Source organism: Hemitrygon akajei, chromosome 14 (genome assembly GCF_048418815.1).
Source record: "Hemitrygon akajei chromosome 14, sHemAka1.3, whole genome shotgun sequence".
Classification (NCBI taxonomy): Eukaryota; Metazoa; Chordata; class Chondrichthyes; order Myliobatiformes; family Dasyatidae; genus Hemitrygon; species Hemitrygon akajei.
The window spans coordinates 55,177,001-55,204,549 of NC_133137.1; the positions used below are offsets into that span (position 1 = coordinate 55,177,001).

Consider the following 27,549-nt stretch of genomic DNA (forward strand, 5'->3'; position numbering starts at 1 on the left):
ATAGAATATTGCAGGAACATGCCTGAAATATGGAAACACACACAGAAAAAAGCTGGAGGAATTCTGGTAGTGAGGTCCAGATGAAGAGCAGAAGGCCCAGATGCAAGGTCTCAAATGAAACTGTTGACTGTCCATTTCCCTTCACAGATGCTGTAACTCAATGAATTTCTCCAGATTTTGATTTGCATTTGCAGTCTCGTGTCTCCAAATATTAACTGACAAAATCAATAGACAATTGGAGAGAACACAGTAAAATAAGTTATTTATTTCAATCATTTCAAAGCAAACTACATTCATTTGAAGATTGCAATATTTACATTGCTAATCAATGATAATTTATACAGTAAATTATTCTTAATAAATAGAAGACTGGGAGTGGAAGTAATAGGAAAAAAGGGAAAAAGGTAGTGTGGGAGATTCAAGTATTTCATTCTCAAATATTGAAAATATATTGCTACATCTGTAGCAACTCTACTGAGCTGGTCTGTGCATACACTATGTATACCCCAATAGCTGTGCACACACAAACTTGAAGGTTCCCAAGATCACACAAATGAAAAACCCAGAAATAGGTCCTATGATCCATAGCTGTAAAGCCATCAAACAGAGACAAACTAATTCTTCCCACATTTCCATCAACTCCCCTACCACTTAATATTACATCAGGCGAATTCACAAGGTCATATAGGCTTGTACTGTAGAAATACTTATGAATATCTATTAAAAATGTAAACCAAACCGATTAAATCTTAGTGTTATTTGGTATACTTCACAAAAATGTTTATAAGCATTAGACAGCTTTGACAGTTCTGGACATTTCAGAAGTGTCACAATGTCATTTAACCTGTTACAACACAGAACAGTCCATTCAACTCACTGTCTCTATGCCAACAGTGAATAGTGTAATCTCATTCTCCCTCTTACCTTCTTGTATTTAAAATATCCTTTAATCTCTCCTTTCTAGGCACTCTTGCAATTTGTCAACACTAGTGACTGATAAACCTATCAGAAATGCAAGAGGAAACAGTTTTGATGTGCAAGGAAACCAGAACACCCAGGGGACCCTTCATGGGCAGAGTATGTCAAAACTCAGACAGCACCAGAAATCAATCAAAACCAGATCCCTGCAGCTGGGAGACAGCACCAACTACAACCAGTGCTGCTACCAACCCTACCCTGATGTAGTGTTTGTGTGCAAAGCTTCTTTAAATTGGCCTGTGCAATTCCACTATGACATAGGAGGTTCTCATGCTACATACAGCCCAACTCTGCCTTGGATGCAGCAGCTGTTTGCAGACTTCAGCTAAGACTCTCCCAGGTCCTAGCACCACTATGTGGCTTCAGGGGAGCATAAATACCAGCTTCGATTGTCTGGGCCCAATGGCCCATGTCTTTGTCACGTATTCTATTAGTGGAAGGTATACAGATATGCCAGATACTGAAGTAAAGCTTGTGCCTGTGGAACCTCTGCCAACATAGACATCCCTTGCTCCATCTCCCAAAGACCAAATGGATCCAAAGGTTGAGGTGTCTGTTCGAGGAAATCTCCAGTTGGACAGCTATGGTGAGGAAGTGAGATGATGTCCTCTATGTTAAACCAAGAGGACTGGATTTCCACAATTCTAAGTGCCTAATTACCTTAGCCTATTGTGATAAAAATGACTGAAGTGGGGGAGAAAGGTGAAGGGAAATAGAGGACTTTCACCTACAAATTTAAATACTATTTAGATTAAGGCTCAAGTGTCACAAAAGGTGAAAAAGAGTGGGATTAGTAACTTACATTTGATGGCTGACATGGACAGGATTCACCAATGGATCTGCTTCACTGCTGTAGGACTCTGTTTATCAAACTACACTATTTATCTCCCACCCTTCACCTCCTCTCTACCCCTCCTTCACCTCATACCTCTTTTCCTGCCACTTTGAGGTTCACGGCTCTAAATTGTTCATTTCAAAATACGTTAACATTGTGAGTGATCGCGCTTTCTGTTGCTTTGCTCCTGCTTACATTCTTGACTCCATCATTTCTCCATCAGCAGCGCCACATGGTCAAGAAATTCCTCCATGTCACTAATTTTACCACTGTTGTTGCAGATGTAGTCTGCCACTTTCTGAACTTGGGACGGTGCATCACCAGAAGCACATCCAACGCAAGCTTTCTTCAGGAACTCAACATCAGAGTCATTGTTTCCTGTTGTGGGAGAATAAAGGTTTGCTGGTGTTAGTTTCTACTATGCATGTTGTCCTAAAAATGACTGCTGGCACATGAATGTTGTAATCATAGTCTTTGTTCCAGAGAAAATTATCCTAGCCTGGATCATCTCACTTCCTCACCATAGCTGTCCAGCTGGAGATTTCCTCGAACAGACACCTCAACCTTTGGATCCATTTGGTCTTTGGGAGATGGAGCAAGGGATGTCTATGTTGGCAGAGGTTCCACAGGCACAAGCTTTACTTCAGTATCTGGCATATTTGTATACCTTCCACTAACAGAATACATGACAAAGACACAGGCCATTGGGCCCAGACAATCGAAGCTGGTATTTATGCTCCCCTTAAGCCACTCCTAACTATATTCATCAGCATGACTCTTGATTATTCCTCATTTATCCAACCAGCCCTCGAATATATCTTCACTCTTCACTTCAATCAAAGTGGCTTCAGAGTCCTTTAAACATGAAGGTTATTCATTCACCACCCAATAGTTATAATTGAGCACATTTCTAGTGAGGAAACGTTTAAGTCTATAGACTCACTTCCTGTGTGTATTGTGACAGAGGCTGAAGCCCCAGCAACAATCTAGCACACCGCACAACTTACAATTTTACAGCTTGCTTGCTTTGGACACATTGAGCTCAGCCATAGAGAATAAAATCATAGTGTACTGTAAATAAATTGTCCTAAACTACATAGGCTACAATAGCAGGAAAATGTTAACATCTATAAAATAGTATGTGGTTTTCGAGCAAACAATATTGATGGGATTCAACAAAGCCAGAAGAGACTTATGAAAGGGACAAAGTTCTTGACAAACCTGTTGTTTAATTTAAATGATACAACTGGTAAAACAGATGAGGGAGAAGCAATTAAGGTATATTTGGAAGGATGAACAAAAGTGGTATATTGCTTACCGTTGAGAGACTGGGAAATGCTAATAAAAAAAAGGGGCCAAGGCTGCTCTTATAGACACCGTCCACTGAAAGCACACAGTCAGGTGTGCCAAGGAGTTAAGAGAGCAAATGGTATGTTGGCTTTAATTGCAAATGATTTTCAAAGATTCAAGGACATTTTGCTTCAATTACACAGGGTCTTGGTGAGAACACACCTAAAGTACTGGGTCTAGTTTTCATCTCCTTACCCAAAGGGGATTTACCTGTCAGGGAAGGGGTTCAGTAAACAATCACAAGACTGATACTAGGAATGGCAGAAATTTATCCTTAAGAATGGTCTGGTCTTCACGAATTTTATTCACTGGAGTTCTGAAGAATTAAGAGAATCTTAAGCACAACATTCTGACAGGGCAAGGTGAACTAGCTGTAGCAAGAATGATTTTACAGGGTGAAGGGTACAGGACAGTGGTTGGGAAGAAGGGACCATGGTCTCAACATACAAGGCATTTCTTCACTCAGGATGCTCAACCTGTGTAATTCACTGCTATAGAAGATGCTGAAAGCAAGATGGTGAATATTTCTAGTGAAAGATTTCTAGACACAAGGCATCAAGGGATTACAGGGAGAGGAAATAAATCATGATTGAGACAGAATCAGCTACGATTCCACTGAATGTTCAAGTAGACTGAAAGTGCCAATTATCATTCTCCTTCTCAAGGCCATTTAACCCACTTGCATAGGATGTAAACACAAACACTCACCAAAATAAGCCACATTTTCCCAACCGATGCCCATTTCTCTCATCCATGCTTCCATGGTCTTTTTCTTCCATTGTTCAAAGTCAGGAATAAATTCTACCTGTAGCCCACAAAACAAACCACCACAGATTTACTTCATTAAACAAGATAAATTGCCTAGTGCGTGGTGGAATCTGAGTGTGAATCTGAGAATAAAATGGAATTGACATAGATGGTTGTTTGATGGTTTAAGATCCTGTTCTCAAGCTTCATGACTAATCATTAACAGCTCAATGAGCACAGCAATACGTAGCCATGTATTTCTTGTTAGTGCACAAAATCCTCAAGTTCCAGCAGCATCTTGGTAAATATGAGGCAGCATGGTAGTGTAGTGCTTAGCACACCATTCACAATACCAGTGACCTGGGTTCAATTCCTACCGCTGTCTGTAAGGAGTTGGTGCGTTCTCATGACTGCACAAGTTTCCTCCAGGGCTCCAGTCTCCTAGCACAGTCCAAAGACATAACAATTGATAGGTTGACTGATCATTGTAAATTGTCCCATGGTTAAACTAGGATTAAATAGGTGGGTTGCTGGGTGGCATGGCTCAAAAGACCAGTAGGGCCTATTCTGTGCTACATCTCAGAAAATAGTAAATTAATTTTCTCTGAACTCTTTCAATCTTATTGATGCATTTCCTGTAGGCAGGTGACCAGAACTGCATTCAATACTTCAAATAAGGCTTCACCATCTTATACAACTTCAACATAACATCCTAACTTCAGTACTTATGAAGTATTTATGAAGGCCAATGTGCCAAAAGCCCCCTTTATCTACCTGCGATGCCATTTTCAAGGAATTATGAAGCTGTACTTCCAGACCATGTTGGAACACAGCTTGCGTACTGTGTGCACCTGGTCAGCAGACCACAAGGAGTGTATGATTACAATAAAGGAGGTTTTCAGCATTAAGCGGAACAGAAGAATTACGAAGAGCGAGTGCCTTGGCTGGGCTCATTTCAGCCAAAACTAAGAAGATTTAATTGGGATTTATCATGTCTACTACAGGATGTATTGAAACAGTGAGTGAAATGCCTGCTTTCTCTACTGGCAACAAAATGATTCAGTTGCTGCCTTGCCAATTGACACGGCCTTGGCTGACAAAGATTTTGTCAAGTGCTTGTAAGAGACCTTGGAGATGATGCCCACTGCAGTGTGTGCTAGTAGTGGAAGGAATGAATGTTCCCAGGCATTGGGGCTATTTCAAAGGATGAACGCAACAGCTGTATAGCAAATCTTGTCAAAGCCTGATTTTACTGTTATCCTTCAGACAAAAATATACATTAACTTCAAACACAAGAGATTCTGCAGATTCTGGAAATCCAGAGCAATGCACAAAAATGCTGAACCCAACAGGTCAAGTGGCATCTCGGAAGATGAATAAACAATCAACTTTACGGGCCAAGATCCTGCAGGATTGGAAATGATGGGGAAGAAACCAGAATAAGGTGGTGGAAGTTGGAGGGGAGAGAGGGAGAGGGGATGGGAAGGAGAAGAAACCAGGTGAGGGGAAAGGTGGGTGGAGGGATGGAGTGCGAATCTGAGAGGGGATAAGTTCTGCCTGACCTGCTGAGCTCCTCCAGCAGTTTGTGTACAGTCTGTAAGGAGTCTCAATTTCAAAGCTATAGCTAGAAAAACACAATAAAATTAAAACATACCCGAATGCTGCTATTCTTCATTTTTTTAATTTCAGACATAATTGACAATATGTACTCTTCATTTTTGCTTTCCTGTTCAAACTGTGATCTCAGGGAACAAACCACAAGGTTTACTTCTTTCTTTTTGGTTGTCCGATGTTTGTTAGTGTTTGTGGCTTCAGGCGTAGTGCTCTCTCCCATGTTCTCAGCTTTGCATTTTGCCATTAGCCCAGCCACATGGTTAACAAATTCCTTCACATCACTGGCTCTATCTTTGCTACGGCAAATGTAGTCTGCCACCTCCTGAACTTGGGGTGCGGCACCACCAGAGACACCTCCAAAGTGAGCTTTCTGCAGGCACTCGAGATCAGAGAAATTGTTTCCTTTTGGGGAAGAACAAAGATTTGTCAAGTGTCAGTATCTACTCTACATGTTGTCCAAGTATGAGTGTTGATGCATGAACATGGTAATCATAGAGCAGTCTCCTTTGTTTCAAAGGAAATAATGCCAACCTGGATCATCTCTCACTGTCCCTCACCATGGTTATCCAGCTGGAAAATTGCAGCCACAAGTACCACAACCTCTGGTTCCATTACTCCTCTGGGAGCTGGAGGGAGAAATGTCTGTTCTCATCTGGCAGTTAAGAAAGCAATGGCATGTTGCCTTTCATTGAAATTATTCAGGGTGTTGCAGAGACCACACCAGGAGAATTTGTGCAATCTTGAATTCCTTACTCAAGAGGATTTAGTGGTCATGGAGGTAGCAAGTAAAGGTACTCTACTCCGATTCTTGGAATGGCCGCACTACTTTGAGAGATCATGTCCAATCGACCCTATATCACTGGAGTTTTATTTAATTTAGAGATAAAGCATAGAATGTCCCTTCCAACTCAATGAGCTGCACCACACCTATTGAACCCTAGCCTAATAATGGGACTATTTCCAATGACCAATTAACCTACTGACTGGTACATGGCTGTGGGTCAGGGGAGAGCTGTCTAGTAGGAGTTATAGTCTCAAATTACAGAGGACAATTAATATCAAAATGCAGCAGAACTTTCTCATTTTCCCTCCCACCCCTTCCCCAGGATATTGAGACTTTCAAAATTTACTACCATAAAAGATGGAGACCAAGATGCTGAATATATTTATGAGGCAAAGACATTTCTTTTTTTTTTAATTGATTTTTAATGCATTTTCTACAACACTACAAACAAAAAAACCCAAAAACAAAGTAGAAAATTAGTACAGTGCAAGATAAACATACAATAGTAATATAATACAAAATAAGATAATTGAGAAAGCACGCAAGTTAGTCATGTAAAGTTAGTGTCCTCCCCAAGCCCCACAACAAAAAAAACTCCAGACCAACCAAAACAAAATGTAGAAAATATAAATCAGAACATTCAAACCCCCAAAACTGTAAATACACTTGAAAAGAAGATAATAATGCCTACTACCAAAAAAAAGAGCTGAAAGCAAGGGACTGAAAAAAAAACTTAATTGAGAGGAAAATTATGAAAATACTCAATAAAAGGTCCCCAGACCTTATGAAACTTTATATCCGAATTAAGAATTGAATAATGGATTATTTCAAGGTCTAAACAGGACATGATATCGTTAAGCCATTGAGCATGTGTGGGTGGGGCAACATCTCTCCATCTAAAGAGGATCAGACATCTAGCCAGGAGAGAAGCAAAAGATAATATTCGACATTTAGTCGAACTCAAGTGTATATCTGTCTCAGCCAAGAAACCAAACAGAGCAATTAAAGGGTTAGGTTCTAAGTGGCGATTCAGAATACAGGATAAAGTTATAAAAACATCTTTCCAAAATTTCTCTAAGCTAGGACAGGTCCAGTACATATGAATAAGAGAGGCCTCGCCACTTTTGCATTTATCACAAAGAGGACTAATATTAGGGTAAAATCGAGATAATTTAGATTTGGACATATGGGCCCTATGAACAATCTTAAACTGTAAAAGACAGTGACGAGCACAGAGAGAAGTTGAATTAACCGATTTCAGAATCGAGTCCCAAACCTCATCAGATAAAGGGATATTTAAGTCATGCTCCCAAGCCATTCTGATTTTATCTACAGGGGCACGCCGTAAGGATACCAATTTATCACGGATAAAGGATATTAAGCCTTTACCCAGTGGATTAATAGAAATAAATAAATCCATAGCATTTCTCGGGCATTTCAGGGAAGTTGGGAATTAAAGGATTGATAAAGTGTCTGATTTGGAGATATCTAAAGAAATGGGCATTAGGCAGATTGAACTTAGCAGAGAGCTGTGAAAGGATGCGAAGCGATTATCGATAAAAAGATCTTCAAAATGCCTAATGCCCTTTCTATACCAATCATAGAATGTTGAATCATACATAGTAGGTAGAAAAAGATGATTATGTAAGATAGGACTAGAAAGGGAAAAATCATAAAAACCATAAAATTTCCTAAACTGAGCCCATATTCGCAAAGTATGTCTAACAAGAGGATTAACAATTTGTCTAGACAAACTACCAGGGAGTGCAGAACCAGATAGATTTTTAGTGGAATTCAGCTCCATTGTTACCCAATTAGGGCACTCAGATTGGCTATGGAAAAAAGACCGAAGATAGTGCAACAAATGTTAGTTGCCCAGTAGTATAAACGAAAATTAGGTAAGGCCATGCCACCCTCTTTTTTAGATTTTTGAAGATAAACCTTATTAATTCTAGAACACTTATTCTTCCACAGATTGGACAAAATAATAGAGTCTAAGGAATCAAAAAAGGTTTTAGAAATAAAAATTGGAATAGATTGAAATAAATATAAAAATTTAGGGAGAACATACATTTTAATAACATTAATATGACCTACCAAGGACATAGATAGAGGTGATCATTGTGACAGACTCTGTTTTGTAGTGTATAAAAGATTGGCAAAATTTTCACGAAAAAGATCTTTGAACTTCCTTGTAACTGTAATACCAAGGTAAGTAAATTGATTATGAACTACTTTAAAAGGGAGGTCACGAAATGCTAATACTTGTGCTTCTCTATTAATTGGGAAAAGTTCACCCTTATGTAAATTAAGTTTATAGCCAGAGAACTGGCTAAATTGATCAAGAAGTGAAAACATTGGAGGTAAGAATGTGGATGAATTCGAAAGAAAAAGTAATAGATCATCAGTATAAAGAGAAACTTTATGCTCAACACCCCCCCTCCAAATCCCGGTCAATTCAGGACAGCTTCGGAATGCTATCGCCAGAGGTTCTATAGCCAAATCAAAAAGAAAGGGACTTAAAGGGCATCCTTGACGAGTGCCACGTTTAAGGTTAAATAACTGGGATTGCTGAGAATTAGTCAAAACAGAGGCGGTAGGACATAGATATAGCAATCTGATCCGAGATAAAACTTTGACCAAGGTCAAATTTTTCTAAAACCGCAAAGAGGCAGTTCCACTCTATATGATCAAAATGCTTTCTCTGCATCGAGAGAAATAACGCATTCAGGAATTCCAGTCGAAGGTGAATATAAAATATTAAATAAACGCCTTATGTTAAAAAAAGGAAGACGGTTTTTAATAAAACCAATTTGATCATCAGAAATAGAGGGTATAACAGTTTCTTATCTATGAGCCAAAACTTTGGCCAAGATTTTAACATCAAGCAAAGAGATCGGCCTGTACGAGGAACACTCTGTTGGGTCTTTACCCTTTTTTAATAAAAGAATAATACATGCCTCATTAAATGAGGGTGGCAATTTACCATAGTTAAGCGAGTCAGAGAGTACTGAGAGTAACTGAGGTGAAAGAAGTGAAGAGAATGATTTATAAAATTCTATGGGGAACCCATCAGGTCCGGGAGATTTGCCTGAAGACAGTGCAGAAATTGCAAAAAATATTTCTTCTAATGATATGGCTCATTAAGTTTTGCTTTAAAATCAGATGAAAGCGAAGGGATATTCAGAGTATTTAAAAAAAGATCAACAGAAATATTCTCATTCAGAGATTCAGAGGAATAAAGCCGAGAGTAAAAATTTTTAAATACGTCATTGATTTCTGAGTGATTCGATGTAATATCCCCGTTCTCCTTCCGGATCTTTGTGATATATTGTTTAGCTTTAGACGAAACATTTCTTGACACAAAAAATGTCAAGGAGTTACAGGGAGAACAGGAATATGGACACTGAAAAATCAGCTGCAATTACATTGAATGATTGAGGATCAAGGTGCCAAACTGCTTTTCTTGCTCCTAGTTTCTAATGTCTGATCATGACAAACCAACCCATTTTCCATTGTACTGCTTGTACAATGCCCTATGATAGAAACACTCACCAAAGTAAGCCACATTCTCCCAACCGATGCCCATTTCCTTCAGCCATATTTCCACAGTATTTTTCTTCCATTGTTTAGAGTCAGGAATCAATTCTACCTGCAGTCCACAGAACAAACTACAATCAAATTTATTTTATTAACCTAGATAGATTACACCGAATGTAAGTGAGTGGTGGCATCCGTGGGCATGCAAATGGAAGGCGGAGAGAATAAAATGGGATAGTGTGGAAGACTGCTTGAGCCATGATAATCAATAACAGTCCAATGAGCACAGATGTGTAACAATGCATCCATTTCTTTATTAGTACTACTGCACACTTTAACACAACCATTTTGTTAGCAATTCCCTGGGGAATGTGTGTGGGACACTGCCCTGATTAACAGCAGAGGTCAACTCCTGGGCTAGGTATGAATGACCCAACCACCTCCTTTGTACCATCCCACCCACTAAACTGCTTTTAATTTCCACACTGACCTGAGACTTACACCTTTATTCAAGTGGCTCTGACATGACTCTACTATTATCAATGTCTATTACTGCTCAGTATGGAAATGATAACCCAAATGTCTGATACTTGTGCTAATGCTGCGATCATTTTATTTGTGCCTTGCTCTTGAAGAGGCCCAAGATCAGCTTTCCAAGATGCTGTAGGGCACCTTGCAGACGTGTGTTAGTAGTGGAGTCCCCATCTCAAGTCAAAAGCTTGGATTATTTTGCAATAGTCCCTCATTAAAAAGTAGTTCAATTTTAAAGTCATATTCAGATAAATGCAAGATAAAAATAAAACATACTTACCCGAATGCTATTTTTCTTCATTTTTTCAACTTCAGGCATCACTAACAACCTGTAGCCATGATTTTGGCATTGACATTCAAGAGTAGAGTCTGAGGAACAAACGACAAGATTTATTTTGTTCATTTTGGTTTTCAGATCCTTTTTTGCATTTGTGCTTCCAGGTGCATTGCTCTCCGCAGGGTTCTCAGCTCTATATTTTACCATCAGCTGTACCACGTAGTTAATAAATTCCTCCACATCACATATTCTATCTTTGCTGCTGCAGATGTAGTCTGCCACTTCTTGAACGTGGGGTGCGGCTCCACCACAGACACCTCTGAAGTGAGCTTTCTTCAGGCACTCGAGATCAGAGTCATTGTTTCCTTTTGTGGGAGAACAAAGATTTGTTATTATTGGCATCTACTCTGCATGCTGTTGTATCAGTGACTGTCGATTAATATGAACTGACATTTAATCATAGTGCAGCCAGCTTTACTTCAGATAAACCAATTATAGCCTGGATGATCTCCATTTCAAGATAAAATACTCCAGCTGGACAATTCCTCCAAGAGGTACTTCAACCATGGGACACATTCCAAAGTGGTTTTGAACACTTCAGAAGTGAGTTATTTATTGAGTACCCCTATAATTCTTATTCAAGAACAATTCCATTACAGTATGCAACACTTTCTCTGTGCACACACTTCCTACAGGCACTAGGACACGTACAAGCTGAAGCCCAGGGACAATCCAACATGGCTTAGGCAGTTTTACCATGTTTGCTAATTTTGGATACAAAAACATTAAGCTCGGCCATGTGGTAAAATATAGAACATTTAGAACTGAGATGTGCAAATATTTCTTCACACATGTTCAGCCTGTGAAATCCACTGCCACAGGAGATTGTGAAGACCTACCCGCTGAATATATTTACAAAAGGAGGTAGAACAATTTCAGCATACAAAAGGCATCAAGACAGGACAACAGTTGAGATGAGAATCAGGCACAATCACATTTAATGGTCGGGCAAGCTCAAGGCACCAAATGCCCCTATTTCCTAATGTTCAGTCATTGCACTGGCTGTACCATGTTTTAGGGTAGAGACACTCACCAAAGTAAGCCACATTCTCCCAACCGATGCCCATTTCCTTCAGCCACGTTTCCATGGTACTCCTCTTCCTTTCTCTATCAGAGTCAGGGATGAATTCAGCCTGCAGTTCACAAAACAACAAATTTGTTTTATTAAACTAGGTAAATTGTCCCTAATATGTAGATGAATGTTAGAATCTGTGGGGGAGTGAATATGAGGAGAATAAAATGGAATTGATGTCACTGGTCAGCAGGAACCAAAGAGCCTGTTTCCAAGCTCCATGACTTGTCGCCAACAGTTTACTGAACACAACAACTTGAAGCATTTGCTCCTTTGTTAGATGGGGAAGGTGGGCAATAATGACCTGTAGATGACATAAACAATTAATACACATGGGGAAGTGGTTATTGCAGCTTTGAGTTGAAATGGAAGGCAATCACATTTACCCACACCTTTTCTGATTTGAGTAGATTATGCGTCCAACACTGACATTTCAGTGTCTCGGATACAAATAGAAAAACCAAACATTCCTTCCATTCTGATACTCTTGCATTATTTATGGCCTCTCTTCGTTAAATATTTGACAATATCACAATGAAACATCTGAAGGTAGTTCTAGTGGTCAAGTCCCAGGCCAGGCATAAATGACCACAACCCACTTTCCTATGAGTAATTCTAACCACTGAATTATTTTCCTTTGATTTCCACTGATTTGAGACTTAATATCATCTTCAATCATATGGTTCCTTCACATAGCACTCACATCATCTTTAGAATTCAGGTCTTTGGTCCTCGTTTGGAGAAAGGCAGTGGCCCAGGCAAAACAAGGCTCTAATAAGCAGGTTACTGTGGAATAAATTCTGCTAGTGTATCGATAAAACCTCTCATTCATTTTTGATGATGACAGTGAACCGCTTCATTGAAAGATAATTAACCAGGTTAGAATTGACATCCTCCTTGTGCACAGGACACACCACACCAGTATTCCTACAAAGGATGGTATTGCAATTGTATTAAAATAGCTTGACTAGTTTTGGAGCTCTAACAAATGTAGAGGAACTGTGGCATGCACCATCCATCACTGTAGTACACGAACAGAAAGCAATAGAATGTAACAGCAAGTGATGCTTCCTAAAAATAAACAACAAGAGTGCAGTGTACACCGTCCTTCACATCACACCACAAGGAGGATGTGATTACATTAGGGTGGGTTAACAGGATTTTAACCAGGGTGTAGAATTAGGAGGAGCAAATGCCTTGGCTGGGCTTGCTTCTTTTGAAAAAAGAAGAATTTTAATTGAAATTTATAAGGTGCATTACTGGCTAGTGTGGAACAATAAGCCAAAAGTCTGCTTTTGTGATTACAATGATTCTGTGTGTGCCCTGTTCTTTGAAGAGGACAGAGTCATGTTCGTGAGATGTTGTATCCCTGTAGTTACTGTAGTGTATCATATAGACGATACCCACTGCAGCATGTGTGCCAGCACCAGAGGGAATAAGTTTCGGCAGGCCTCAACTCATGCTATGAAAACATGTGGCAAATTCAGCTAAAATTCCAATTATTTTGCAACTGTTCCACAGAAAAAAAAATCAAACTTTAATTTCAAAGCCATACTTAGAAAATTGTACTAATTCAAAAAATATACTTACCCGAATGTTATTGCCCTTCATTTTTTTAATTCTTGGCATATCTGACAACTCATACCCTCGATTTTTGCATTCACATTGGAGTTGCGAGTCCAGGGAACAAACAACAAGGTTTACGTTGTTCATTTTGCCAAAATAACCATACCTAACCAAAGAAATTGTGGTCAACTTAACAATAAACACAAAGCAGCAATATTTAATGCACATCAACAGAATAGAGTTATTTTGACTGAATCTCTACCACACAGAAATTTACTTCTTCAACAAAACAAAGCTAAGATAATCTCACTTCAGGCCTGTTATTTTCTCAGTGTTAAAATAATTTAACTCCTTTAGGAGAAGAGCTCCATGATTAGCTCATCTCATTTATTTAATGTACCATCTTTATGACATAAAAGTACAAAGTAAATATGTTACTATATACAGCCCTTAGATTAGTTTTCTGGTGGACGTACACAGTAAAATCCATGATATAATCAATGAAAGATGGCACCCAACAGGGCAGACAAGCAACCAATGTGCAAAAAGCAACAAATGCCAGGAAGTGTTGTACAACAATGAAGCTGAGAAAATATCTGCCCAATTTTAAGTAACAAAAAAAAATTACCAATACTAAAAATAAACCAAAGTGTTAGAGATATTCAAAAGGTTAGAAGCCTCAGAGAGAAGTATTTAGTTTTCAGTGCTTGACCTTTGCTTGGAGTTGCTTGACACAATGTATTCCAGCATTATTCTTTTTTATTATTAAGTTTCTATGTAGGCAACATCAAATCTGGAAATAAAAAGTTACTAGGGAACACAGTGTTTCCTCATCTTTTACGGTGCATATTGAAACTACTGGAGCACCAACTTCATGTCAATATTCTCTAGTGAAGAATGACAAGTACTGGAAGAAAGGTTACAAATGTAGCTGAACAACTCTGTTGCTATAAAAATATAGTTGAAAGAGGAAAAAACAACAAGATAGGAACTGGGCAAGATGTTTTAGATAACAGACTGTTCTACTACTCTCTGCTAAAGTGCGAGGCTATGGAACAAGGGAAAGTTGGGCATTTACCAAGGTAGTGATGAGGAATAAAAGATCAGAAAATGGAATTAGATAATATTTCAGAGGAGTTACGTGGCTGTTAATAGAAATGTAAAACTAAATGAAATTAAAAGAAAATTTTGTTTTGAACCCAGAACAAGGGAGAAAAGCAAACTAAAGTCAACAAGATCAAAGGTGAACACCTGCTTCAGTGCAAAACCAGACACAATTATATTTAGAGCTACTGGAATTTAAGTAAATTGCACAACATTTTGGGAAGTATTTTTTGGCTGCAATGTACTTATCACAAGGTGAACTCTGAAACAAAATTTTGATGTGGTTGTTCCAGGATACATATTAGGTAGAAAAGTGAAGGTATTCTTGTGGGCTTTAACCAATAATATTCCAGGAGTCACAATCAGTCCAATATCAATATTTTTAAACCGTGAGAAACATTGAACCAGACAAATTTTAATCATTTCAAATATGCACTGGGTGGAAGATCAGAAGTACTTCTGTTGGAAAATTCATGCTCAACATTGCAAAAATCTAATGTTACACCATTGCCTAACAATTTATTCAAAATACATTCCATACTTACAATTGCACTATGTGTGAAATTTACCTTTTAACTCTTTGTTCAGCAATGGGCCAGTCAAGTTCTTCATCAATATCTACACTATACTCTGGCTGCATCTCATAATAAGCCATTTTACCACCCTGATTAGAATGATAGAATAAATGGTTAAAACCTCAATTAATCAACATACCACTGCCACTTCCCAAAACATTTCAGTGGTTGTTTTGCCCAAAAGAAGACCCTCCTCACAACAAACAAAAGCATATTTTAATTGGATTAAAGCCAAGTCCAAACACTGATGCAATTTTCCTCTGGTTATATTGAAAAGAATATCTGTTTCATTTTAATCGATTAGGAAAAGTAACATTTCAATAACTGCCTCCTTTCTCCAGCCCTCTGACAATCTGAAATCTTGCCCTTCCTTCAGCACTGTGCTTTCCTCTACCTCTCTATCCCAAGTCTGAAACTACCTTTGCCACACTCTTCACATCTCAATAAAGTTAATCTTAAAAATTCCATGTAGTTCAAGATCACCTGCCTCATTATTGGGAATACCAATATTCACATCTGCAAATTTTCTCATTATACCATCTAGATGTTAAGTATTTCACACAGCCATTTTAATAAATATTTATGTTATAATGCATCTTATATGAGGGATAGATGTGCAGCTATTGATGCATCTTATATAAGGGATAGATGTGCAGCTATTGATGCGTCTTTGTAAAGAATAGAGCAATGAATTTGAATTACATATGGTCTTGCCAAGCACATACGTACACATCTCAGAAAGTTCTGAAAAACAGCTACGTGTTCACCCAACCCACTGATGAACATAACTGAGATATCTCCATGCCTCAACTTCCATATAATGTACACTTCATCTCAAGTTGTGTCCTGTAGCACTTTGGCATTTCCTGCCATTCTCAACCATCTTTTATCTGAAATATTGCTTGAGGTTATTAATGTGCAACTCATTGCTCAAGATTTGTCAGGAGGCTATCAAAAGAAACCCGAAAGATAATCACTCTTCAAGGTGGCAGTTCAAAAGGGTCACTGCCACCGAGCAGGCACGATATCAAGGCAAATAAGCAGCTTATCATATTAAGGAATTCATACGGAAGAAATTTTTACTTCACTCCAAAAGGCTTGCGATATAAATTATGAAAAATTTAGGCAATTAAAGTGTGCAAAATGTAAATGCTCTTTTCAAGATACAAAATAATTAAAAAACTTTTAGTTTGTAATCTAACTAATTTTACAACACATTTTTGCCATATGGCTAACTACATAGCAAATAAAAAATGCCATGCTTCGTTGGATATTGCACCGTTCAAGTTACTCGGAGAGGGATATGACAACAAGACATGGTATTAAATAGCAATACCAATAAATTCCCAGCTTGTATACCAAAGAAAACTAGGCCTGTCTATTTAAATGTTAGTAATTTATGACTGTGCAACATCTTTTCCCCCTCCATTGCTAAACAACCCCTCCAGCCTAGAAAATTTACAAGAACAGAGACATAAAACGTTGATGTCCAAAAGCTATGATCACTTGCCAATGGTCATGCTTCAAGGCCAATAGATGGTAGCCTCTCTTGTTGGAAAAGGTTTGTCTACCCTCAAATACTTAGTATTTACTACTTGGAAATGTATTTGTACTTGAACCTTTTTTAAAAAAAAATTGTTACTCTACAAACATATTTTCAGAAGGAGTCAAGCTTTGACTCTCACAAACATAAAGCAATTTGGGTAAAGGTAAACAGGACAGAGAAATTCCTAATCTCAGCTGTTAAATCAGACCTGCCAGATCTGGGAAACCATTAAACCAATTCTGGGATTCTTGTCTACAAAAGGGATTGAGCACAGATTGATTGCATACATTTTTAATTTGAGACCACTTGTTTGAGTACTTTTTTATCAGAGGAAATAAAAATATATTCACAAATGCATTTAATATCCATTCTAGGGGCATGTGCTGCCACATCAAGAGGAAGCTCTCAGGCTCTGTCCAGTGCCTAGAAAATTTGCCATGAAGTAGGAGTACAAGTTCCATCCTATTATGGATTACTAAACAAAAACATGCACATGACATATACCTGGATATATCCCTTGTTAAGCAATCCTGTAGTAGCAAAATAGAATGATCCATTTTCACAGAGCTCTCCTTTCCAATCTTGTCTCCTTGGTCTCTTAGCTGGATTTAAATTCAGTGGCTGTGTCACTTTATCTGCTGACAGGTAAAAAAAAATAATTTCTTGCACCTTCAAAGTTAAAAAAAAAATCACAGCAGGCACCCATGATTTCCTTCTCCATCTACTTGTCGATATGATTCATGGACATTATTTATACCAGCCTCCCACCCTTCCCACACTGGTGCTGCAGTGTTTTCCTTTGTTCTCCACTAAGGATTCTCTACTCCTGAAGCTGAATGGGCTTTTATAGTCACAGAGTCAAAGAACAGCACAGAAACAGGCCCTTTTGCCCATCTAGTCCATGCCAAAACCATTTAAACTGCCTACACCCAGCAACCTACACCAGGACCATAGCCCTCTATATCCCTACTATCCATGTACTTATCCAAACTTCTCTTAAATGTTGAAATCAAGCTTACATGGACCCCTTGTGCTGGTAGTTGATTCTATGCACTCACGACCTTCTGAGTGAAGTAGTTTCCTCTCATGATCCCCTTAAACTTCTCACCTTTCATCCCTAAGCCATGACCTCAAGTGGTAGTCCCACCCAACCCCAGTGGAAAAAGCCTTCTTGCACTTAATCCTTCTATACCCCTCAACTTTGAATACTTCTATCAAACATCCTCTCAACCTTCTACATTTTACAGTGTTACACTATTCAATCTTTCCTTATAATCAGTTCCTCCAGCCCCGACAACATCCTTGCAAATTTTCTCTGCTTATTTTCAACCTTGTTTACATCTTTCCTGTAGGTGACCAAAACTGTACTCAATACTCCAAATCAGGCCATACCAACGGCCTATACAATTTCAACATAACATCCCATCTCCTGTACTCAATACTTTGATTTATGAAGATCAATGCGCCAAATACTTTCTTAATAATCCCATCTACCTGTGACACCACTTTCAAAGAATATGGACCTATGCTCTGAGATCCCATTGTTCTACCACATGGTGTAAAATCTACCCTGGGTGGTTGGAGCACATCTGCTCACTGATTTACTCCCCTTCTGTTCCAAACTTGCAAAAGAATTTTCCCAACCTCACATTTCACCCACCTGTTTTCATGTTCAAGAATCTTCTATCATTTGCAATCTCCAAAAAAATAAAGTGTACTGCTGCCTAATCTCAAAGTTCAAAATAAATTACAAAAGTACACATCACCACATACAGCCCAATATTCATTTCCCTGTGGAATATTCAATGAATGCATCATAGAATCAATGAAAGACTGCACTTTGCAGCTTTATAGACATCCAAACCCCTGTAGTAACTCAGTCCATTCTTAAGTCGTCTCCAGCAAATCAACCTTCACATGATCATGAGACAAAACATGCCATTTTTAGAACCATTCTTTCTATTGTCTCTCACTCCCAACATTGTTCCAAGGAAAAGGGATTTATTTTTTATTTCCTTTAATATAGGTTATAGTCTTCAGAATGTGTTCTCCTCTACACAAACTAGTCACAAAAAGGAAGACTTTACATTCTATACCATTTTTACTCACTGGGCAAAAATGGGTAATTGGGGCAACAGAGTTAACTTTAGGATTATGGGGGTGGAATTAAGAACACAGATAAACCAACAACAGTATATGGAGGAATCAGAACAAGGAAGTGTATCAGTAACAGTAAATGTTAGATGTGGAGGGCAGCATAGTTCCAGCAATGCAATAATGGAAAGATAATCACTGTTTGCCTTGGAATAGATAAACAACCTGAAGCTCAAGGATCATATTTGCAGTCAGGTTTAGTTTCTAGGTCTCAGAATCAGCCCAGTGCCTTCCTGTGTCCTATTTGATTGCATTTGGCTGATATTCCTCTAATTCAGGGGATCCCATTCTTTTTTTATGCCATGAACCAATACCATTAAGAAAGGGGTCCACGGACCCCAGGCTGGGAATCCATGCTTTAACCATTCCTACCCAGGAACTTGTACAAGTATCCTTTAAGCATTGTATTATACCTGCATTAACCATTTCTATGGCCAACTCACAGTCCCCTTTGCTGCAGGGATAAATGTCCAACATAGCAGGTCTCTCCTCACAACTCACACCTCCAGTGCTGGCAACATCCTTCTGAATCTTTTCTGCACCTTCTGTAGCTTAATCACACCCTTGTAATACTACATTATTCAAATTCCTTATGACAACAGCCATTAGGCCTATCAAATCAATATCAGCTCTTAAAGTATTTGCATTCTTCCACTCACTTCTCCTGCAACCCATTTCCCCCACACCCTCTATAGCTTTCCCTTCCTCCACATAGACAAAATCTAATCACTCACCCATTAACACTACCTTGCAAGTCACAGAACCTTGGTAAAAGCCATCGAGTCACAAGAGGCATGTGTAAACACCACACAGACAACTTTCCAGGCCAAAGTCAAATCCAGAGTGCTGTCACTCTAAAACACAGATGACTTCTATCTGCACCACTGTGCCTCACATTACAACTTTCTGAAACAGTGCAGTAAGAAGAAACTACCTGGTAACATTGAAACAATGGTACTGAGGCCAAGAATTTGAAGGAGAGGTAGAAATGTAATAAAGAATGTAGAAAATAAGGCTCTGCCAGGACTTAGAGAGGATATTTGAGGCGGGGGTCAGCATTAAGGAAAGGAATTAGTGAATGCTCCTTTAACAAACATAAGCCACAAAGGGAATATGCAAAAGCTACTGAAGAAACGGACAGAGGTGTGAGGGTGGTCAAAACAGAGGCTTCGCAAAATGTACACTTCAAGAAAACTTGGAAAAACACTTAGTTAGAACCTTAGAAATAAATTTCATACCTTATCAAGAAACTCATTAGTTTTAACCAACAAACTAATAATTTCACCCTTGGCTTTTAAAAAAAAATTCAATAGACAATAGGTGCAGGAGTAGGCCATTCGGCCCTTCTAGCCAGCACCGCCATTCACTGTGATCATGGTTGATCATACACAATCAGTACCCCGTTCCTGCCCTCTCCCCATATCCCTTGACCCCGCTATCTATAAGAGCTCTATCTAACTCTCTCTTGAATGCATCCAGAGACTTGGCCTCCACTGCCTTCTGGGGCAGAGCATTCCACATATCCACCATTCTCTGGGTGAAAAAGTTTTTCCGCATCTCAGTTCTAAATGGCCTACCCCTTATTCTTAAACTGTGGCCTCTAGTTCTGGAGTCACCCATCAGCGGGAACATGCTTCCTGCCTCCAGCGTGTCCAATCCCTTAATAATCTTATATGTTTCAATCAGATCCCCTCTCATCCTTCTAAATTCCAGTGTATACAAGCCCAGTCGCTCCAATCTCTCAACCTATGACAGTCCTGCCATTCCGGGAATTAACCTTGTGAACCTACGCTGCACTCCCTCAATAGCAAGAATGTCCTTCCTCAAATTTGGAGACCAAAACTGCACACAATACTCCAGGTGGGGTCTCACCAGGGCCCTGTACAGCTGCAGAAGGACCTCTTTACTCCTATACTCAATTCCTCTTGTTATAAAGGCCAGCATGCCATTAGCTTTCTTCACTGCCTGTTGTACCTGCATCCTTGCTTTCATTGACTGTTGTACAAGAACACCTAGATCTCGTTGTACTTCCCCTTTTCCTAACTTGGAAAAGTACTTCCCCTTTTCAACCAGGAATTAAGTAGATTAAAAAAAAACATTATAAGAGCAAGCACTTTAAAAATAATAATAAACTGCAGATACAGCATACCTGCTTGTACCTCCAGCCACCGAAATTGATGACGTCTTACAACAGAAAATACAGAATCGTACTCCTTTTCCTTCATCATCTTTACCACTTCAGTCAAATGACAAGGGAGCAGACAAGGCGAAGTGCACTGTATATTACCAATCACGTCAATGTGCATCTCAGGATCTAACACAAGAAAAGTTCATTATTTATAAATGCAAGTAGGAATGGAGACTGCAAACTGTCATTCAATTAAGCACATGCAATTTGCTAGCCATTTAATCTCTGGGTGAACATTGTTACTGCAAGATTAACACATCTAAGCAGGACAAATGATGACCATAATTAACTAATAGGCATCTTCCCAAAATGAGGATATTAAGCTCAGATTCCAATCAACTCATTTATAACAAGAACATTGAAACGTACAGTGAAATGCATTGTTTGCATCGGAAACAGTTTGTCTGTACAAAATGTTGTCCAGTAGCCAATAATTGCACCTACATTATTAACACAGAAATATTTCAGCTGAACAAACTGAAATTAACGTTAATAAACATTAGCACACAAAGTGCAAGAAAACTATATTATTGATATCCTTATAATATCTCGGGAGGCAGTGGATGGGAGTTGGTGGAGGGGGAAGAAGCTAAATAAAGATCTTCAGCTTTTGTTATCTAATGTCTAACATTTATTGAACATGTTTGCTACAGGGGCTGTCAGATTACTTCGTTCATAGTCAATACATTACTTTTGAGACCTTCAATCTATGTTCAAGATATTCAAAGTAATAATAATGACATGACATGTCAGAGTGGTTGCTTTCATCAGAACTGTCAGCAAAATGAATGAGACCAATATATCTCTATCACACCAATGCTTTAAATAATCAGCATGCTGCATTGAGAGTACATTAATAGCTTCTTCATTTACTTTTAAGCTATTTACAGATCAGTTCGTGCATCCTTCCTAGGATACTTCTTTTCTCCTCAGTATATGAGAAAAAGAGGTATGCCTAAAGAGATTTCCAGTGGCGAGCAAACCAAATCTAGGTCAGTATAATAGGAAATTCAGTAGAAGCACCTTTACAATGCAAGGGAGAACACGGAACTCAGATGTAGGGTCACGATCCTGTTCATTTCCCTCCAGAGACACTGCCTGACCGGATTTCCTCCAGCTTTATATGTGATGCAACAAAACAGTATAGGAGGCTTCAAAGAAAATGGGAGGTAAACCCTTGGTGAACAAATATTATTTGTAAGGTTTATTATTTGCTATTCTGCAAGGTTCAGCTGACAGGAGACTGGAGGTAGGTTGCGATGTGGAGTGAAAAGATGGGATGAATCTGGAGTAAACAGCCCATTCTGCGCTGTTCATTTCTTGCAACTCATCTCTCTGGCTTCAGATCCGCAATGGACACGTCACACCTCAGCCTGCCTTGAAGTTACATATTAGGCAACTGATTGTACCTTCAGAGCCATCCTTTTGACTTCCATAATCATTAGATGATAATAACAATTACTGTACCTTTGTGGTGTTGAAGGAATTCGCGGATAGTGTCTAAAGAACTTGCAGTATCAGTTGATACTTCTGCACTTCTACGGTGCACTTGAGCTCCATACTTTCTTGCCACTTTTTCAATCTCATCATGGTCAGTTGAAACCCAGATGCTATTGGACAAAAATGAGTTTTCTTAGCACGCTTTGTAATCTACAATACCATAGCTGTATCTTGGTTGCTATTTAATTTTTTGTAATATACACTTCACACTTTTCTTTTATACACAGTAAATAAATTTTCTTAAATTACAGAGGTGCAATGAGAAAGATTAGTACCACAAGAAAATAGAAGCCCAAGACAGAAAATTAAAAGTTCCACATTTTAAAATAAAATGTTAATTCTGGCAATAGATTGCCAAATTAAGTGCATTGGAAAGCAATGTGACAATGTTTTTGTTAATGCTTGTGACAAATCTGATGTTCTGCGATTCCAATTCAAAGCCAATTTAACAAATCTTTGACTTTCTGCATATTCATTTCTTTTTTACTAAGAAAGAACATCTTCTCTCCTCTCAACTGCTGCATGTGGTTCTCTTACCGTATGCTAAATTAATCCCCCCCATCCACGCCCAAAACAGTGTCTAACGGCAGGAATAACAGCCAACATTGTGTGGGTTTATGCATGCGTGTTTCTCACATACACACACACCTATCTATCTCACTTGCCGGCATTCTGCAAACTCACTAATAAAGGGTATCGAATTACAGGAAACGCTAATTTGTCACCACTTCTAATGCAATAAGGCAAGATAATAGGATTCATAATTAAATGCAAAGAGTTCTACACTAAAAATTGATTTTTGCCTGTGTAAGATTTATCTACTCTAGACTATACATCTGGATTCTGGGCAGGGAAGCCCAATCACTGGCTTCACTCCCAAGTGACATGTCTATTTTCATGCATGTATATATTTTTCAGCCGTTGGTTACAAGCACCCAATTGAACAGACCAGCAGTTGAAGTTTTCTCTTTAAGGGAGATGGTGGTGGACTTTAGGAGATCTAGGCCTCATATGGAGCCAGTGATCATTAATGGAGAATGTGTGGAACAGGTTAAGACCTACAAGTATCTGGGAGTGCAGTTAGACGAGAAGCTAGACTGGACTGCCAACACAGATGCCTTGTGCAGGAAGGCACAGAGTCGAATGTACTTCCTTAGAAGGTTGGTGTCATTCAATGTTTGTAGTGAGATGCTGAAGATGTTCTATAGGTCAGTTGTGGAGAGCGCCCTCTTCTTTGTGGTGGCGTGTTGGGGAGGCAGCATTAAGAAGAGGGACGCCTCACGTCTTAATAAGCTGGTAAGGAAGGCGGGCTCTGTCGTGGGCACAGAACTGGAGAGTATGACATCGGTAGCAGAGCGAAGGGCGCTGAGTAGGCTACGGTCAATCATGGAAAACCCTGAACATCCACTGCATAGCACCATCCAGAGACAGAGAAGCAGCTTCAGCGGCAGTTTGCTATCGATGCTATGCTCCTCAGACAGGATGAAGGGATCATTACTCCCCAATGCCATTCGGCTTTACAATTCAATCGCCGGGGAAAGATAAGTTAAAGTGCCGGGGTTATGACTGAGCTTAAGTTACCATTCAATGTATTTTAGTAAACTATTTAAGAACTTTTTAAAAGCTATTTATTAATGCTTTTTTTGAGAGGATGATTTTAGATGCATATCATATTTATACTGAGTTAAGTATTGTATGTAATTAGTTTTTGATACAATAAATGTATGGGACATTGGAAAAATGTTGAATTTCCCCATGGGGATGAATAAAGTATCTATCTATCTATTTGCCATCTAAAATCAGAATGCAACTGAATGTGACACCCTCTATTACTGAAAAATCAACACATCTTTGAAAGTTTAATCTGATGAAGACAGCAACATTTCCCTTCTTCCTGGTAGCAGCAATCAAATTAAAAAAACCTACTCAAATGCCACGTCACTTTGCTGTGAGAGACTGGACTGGTAATACTTGAATAGATTTATTCAAGCTTGCTATTAGATGAGACTGAGCAAATTGAGTGTTTTCTGGCGTTTAGAGCAATGAAGAGCTTCTATTGGAACCTCCAGAATTCTTACAGAAGTTATGACAAATCAGAGTCCAGTCCTCAATGTTTTAGAAATATCATCTTCGCCTCTATCATCAGATTTCTGAATTAACCATGAACACTTCTTATTTGCACGACTCATTCAATTCTTTCTACATAAATGACTTACTGTAATTCATAATTTTTTTATGTCTGACATTGTACTGCTGCTGCAAAACATCAAATTTCACAACACGTCAATGATTATGAACCCAATCTGGAACCTTTTAAAACTGAGAAAACAAATGATTTCTTTGTACATAGGGTGGTGCAACTTTCCAACTCAGTACTGGGCATACATTCAAGAAACCTATCCAGCTATCATACTTCCTTGGGTCAAAGGACTCTAGATTTCAATCTACCTCTTATGATCTTGCACTTTATTGACTAACTATACTTTCTCTGCAGCTGTTAGACTTCATTCTGCATTGCTGTTTTACCTTGTTCTGCCTCAATTCACTGTGCAATGATCTGATCTGTGTGAATGGTATGCAAGAAAAGCTTTTCACTCAATCTCAGTAGTAACAATAATAAACCAATTCTACTCTAGACATTAAAGAAATCAGGAACATGGAGCCAAGCAGGGAGGAAATATTCAGTACTGACTGGTGCAGTAAAAATCATAGCTGTTTTTTCCTTATGTAAATACACTCAGCAGCTACTTTATTATGTACAACTGCTCGTAAATGCACAGAGTCTTGCCATCTTCAGAAGTTTTCTGATGACTCTGACATAGTTGGATGCATCAGCAAGGAAGATGAGGCTGAGTACAGGGCTACGGTGAGAAACTTTGTCACATGGTGTGAGCAGAATCACCTGCAGCTTAACGTGAAAAAGACTAAGGAGCTGGTGGTGGACCTGAGGAGGGCTAAGGCACCAGTGACCCCTGTTTCCATCCAAGGGGTCAGTGTGAACATGGTGGAGGATTACAGATACCTGGGGATACGAATTGACAATAAACTGGACTGGTCAAAGAACACCGAGGCTGTCTACAAGAAGGGTCAGAGCCGTCTCTATTTCCTGAGGAGACTGGGGTCCTTTAACATCTGCCGGACAATGCTGAGGAAGTTCTACGAGGGTGTGGTGGCCAGTGCTATCATGTTTGCTGTTGCGTGCTGGGGCAGCAGGCTGAGGGTAGCAGACACCAACAGAATTAACAAACTCATTCGTAAGGCCAGTGATGCTGTGGGGGTGGAACTGGACTCTCTGACTGTGGTGTCTGAAAAGAGGATGCTGTCCAAGTTGCATGTCATCTTGGACAATGTCTCACATCCACTCCATAATGTACTGGTTAGGCACAGGAGTACATTCAGCCAGAGACTCATACCACCGAGATTCAACACTGAGCTTTATAGGAAGTCATTCCTGCCTGTGGCCATCAAACTTTACAACTCCTCCCTCGGAGTGTCAGACACCCTGAGCCAATAGGCTGGTCCGGGACTTATTTCCACTTGGCATAATTTACCTATTATTATTTAATTATTTATGGTTTTATATTGCTATATTTCTACATTATTCTTGGTTGGTGCCACTGTAACAAAACCCAATTTCCCTCAGGATCAATAAAGTATGTCTGTCTGTCTAATGCCAATATCTAATCAGTCAATCAAGTGACAACAACCCAATGTATAAAAGCATGCAGACATGGTCAAGAGGTTCAGTTGTTGTTCAGACCCATTATCAGAACGGGGAAGAAATGTAATCTAAATGATTTTAACCATGGAATGATTGTTGGTGCCAGAAACTGCTGATTGCCTGGCATTTTTTAAAAAAAAACACACACACTAAATAGTCAGGAGCTTACAGAGAACGCTGCAAAACTTTAAAAAACACCCAGTGAGCAGCAGTTCTGGGGACAAAAGCACTTTGTTAATGAGAGGCCATGATAGCAAATCAAATATCCACTATTACAACAGTGGTGTGCAGATGGGCATCCCACAACACATCGAACCTCGAAGTAGCACAGGGCCACAAATCTATCATAGAGACTACTGAACAGTGAAAACACTCAATGGGGTTTCACCCTTAGCATAATACAACTGCCCCAAGCAAAAGTAAAATAATCCACTGAAACAACTGTGGGTCAAACAGCATTTGCAGAGGCAAAGGGATTGTCAATGTTTTGGCAGGGACCCTGCAACTGGAAAGAATGTAGTGGGAAGGTATCTGGTGGCTAGAAGTGGGGGGGGGGGGGGTGTGATAGAAACCGACAGGTACAGCTGAAAACCGATGAGCAAAAATATGAAAGGTATATGGACTGGGAATGGGGTTCTGCTAGAGAAAGAAAAGGAGAAGGAAGTGTTGAGAGATTTATGGGAAAGGAACACAAGAGGATGTGGGGTTTCTTGAAACTGCAAAATTGTTACGTAGCTCTCCTAAAAAATTAACCACCTTCAAATAAATGTGTTCTCATGCTGGAAATGGACGATTCCTTATGCTCAAACTCCACAGTTCCGGATATCCTTAACTAACGAAACATCTCTCGAATCCACCCTGACAATCCACAATAAAAGCTCATGCTCAGTTAATACAATCTCCCAAACACAGCTCCATTAATAGTCTTTCAGTCTCTCAAAAGTAAAAGTCTAAACTAAAAAGCGAGCCGCCCCCTTCAGCATCCTTCCCTCCCCTGAGGTTTACGCACCCATGCCTGCTGTTCTCCCGGTCTCGCTCACCTGTCGAACTGCCCTGAATGCTCGGCTGCCTTCAGCACCCAAGCCAGGAGCGGCCGACCGGCCAGAAGCCTGATGTTCTTCAGCCGGATCCCCCTGCTACCTCCCCGGGCCAGCACCAGGGCGGCGAAGTGTCGCTTCCCAGCCGGGGAGGTCACAGCCGCCGCCGGTTCGATCAGTGGCCTCTTGCGGGGCGGCGACTGGCTCAGCGGCCGGTGCAACGGATCCGACCTCCGTGGCTTTCCGAAGCTCATCTGCAGGCCGTGAACGTGAGGTGGCTGAGAGCGGGGAGATCGGCGGGTAGCGACTGCCCGGCGTGTGGGAGACGATGTCAGATGAGACACCGGCAAACAGGTACAACCTCGTCTTG

At 39.6% G+C, this 27,549-nt stretch overlaps 1 protein-coding gene across 3 annotated transcripts; it reads right to left on the bottom strand.

Moving 5' to 3' along the window:
- LOC140738593 (N-acylneuraminate cytidylyltransferase-like) lies at nucleotides 1–27,549 on the bottom strand. Of its 3 annotated transcripts, none has more exons than XM_073066111.1 (12): nucleotides 27,183–27,549; nucleotides 22,389–22,531; nucleotides 20,883–21,047; nucleotides 17,084–17,217; nucleotides 15,028–15,122; nucleotides 13,379–13,520; nucleotides 11,750–11,849; nucleotides 10,660–11,021; nucleotides 9,864–9,960; nucleotides 5,565–5,926; nucleotides 3,872–3,968; nucleotides 1–215 (listed from the first exon to the last, which is right to left on the bottom strand). In XM_073066111.1, the coding sequence occupies exons 1-12, from the start codon at nucleotides 27,431–27,433 to the stop codon at nucleotides 142–144; spliced, it is 2,022 nt and encodes a 673-aa protein (XP_072922212.1). In that variant the 5' UTR covers nucleotides 27,434–27,549; the 3' UTR covers nucleotides 1–141. The 3 variants fall into 3 exon arrangements, with proteins under 3 accessions (XP_072922212.1, XP_072922211.1, XP_072922210.1); XM_073066110.1 differs by lacking the exon at nucleotides 1–215 and adding an exon at nucleotides 246–2,191 and having other exon boundaries at nucleotides 17,084–17,214; XM_073066109.1 differs by lacking the exon at nucleotides 1–215 and adding an exon at nucleotides 246–2,191.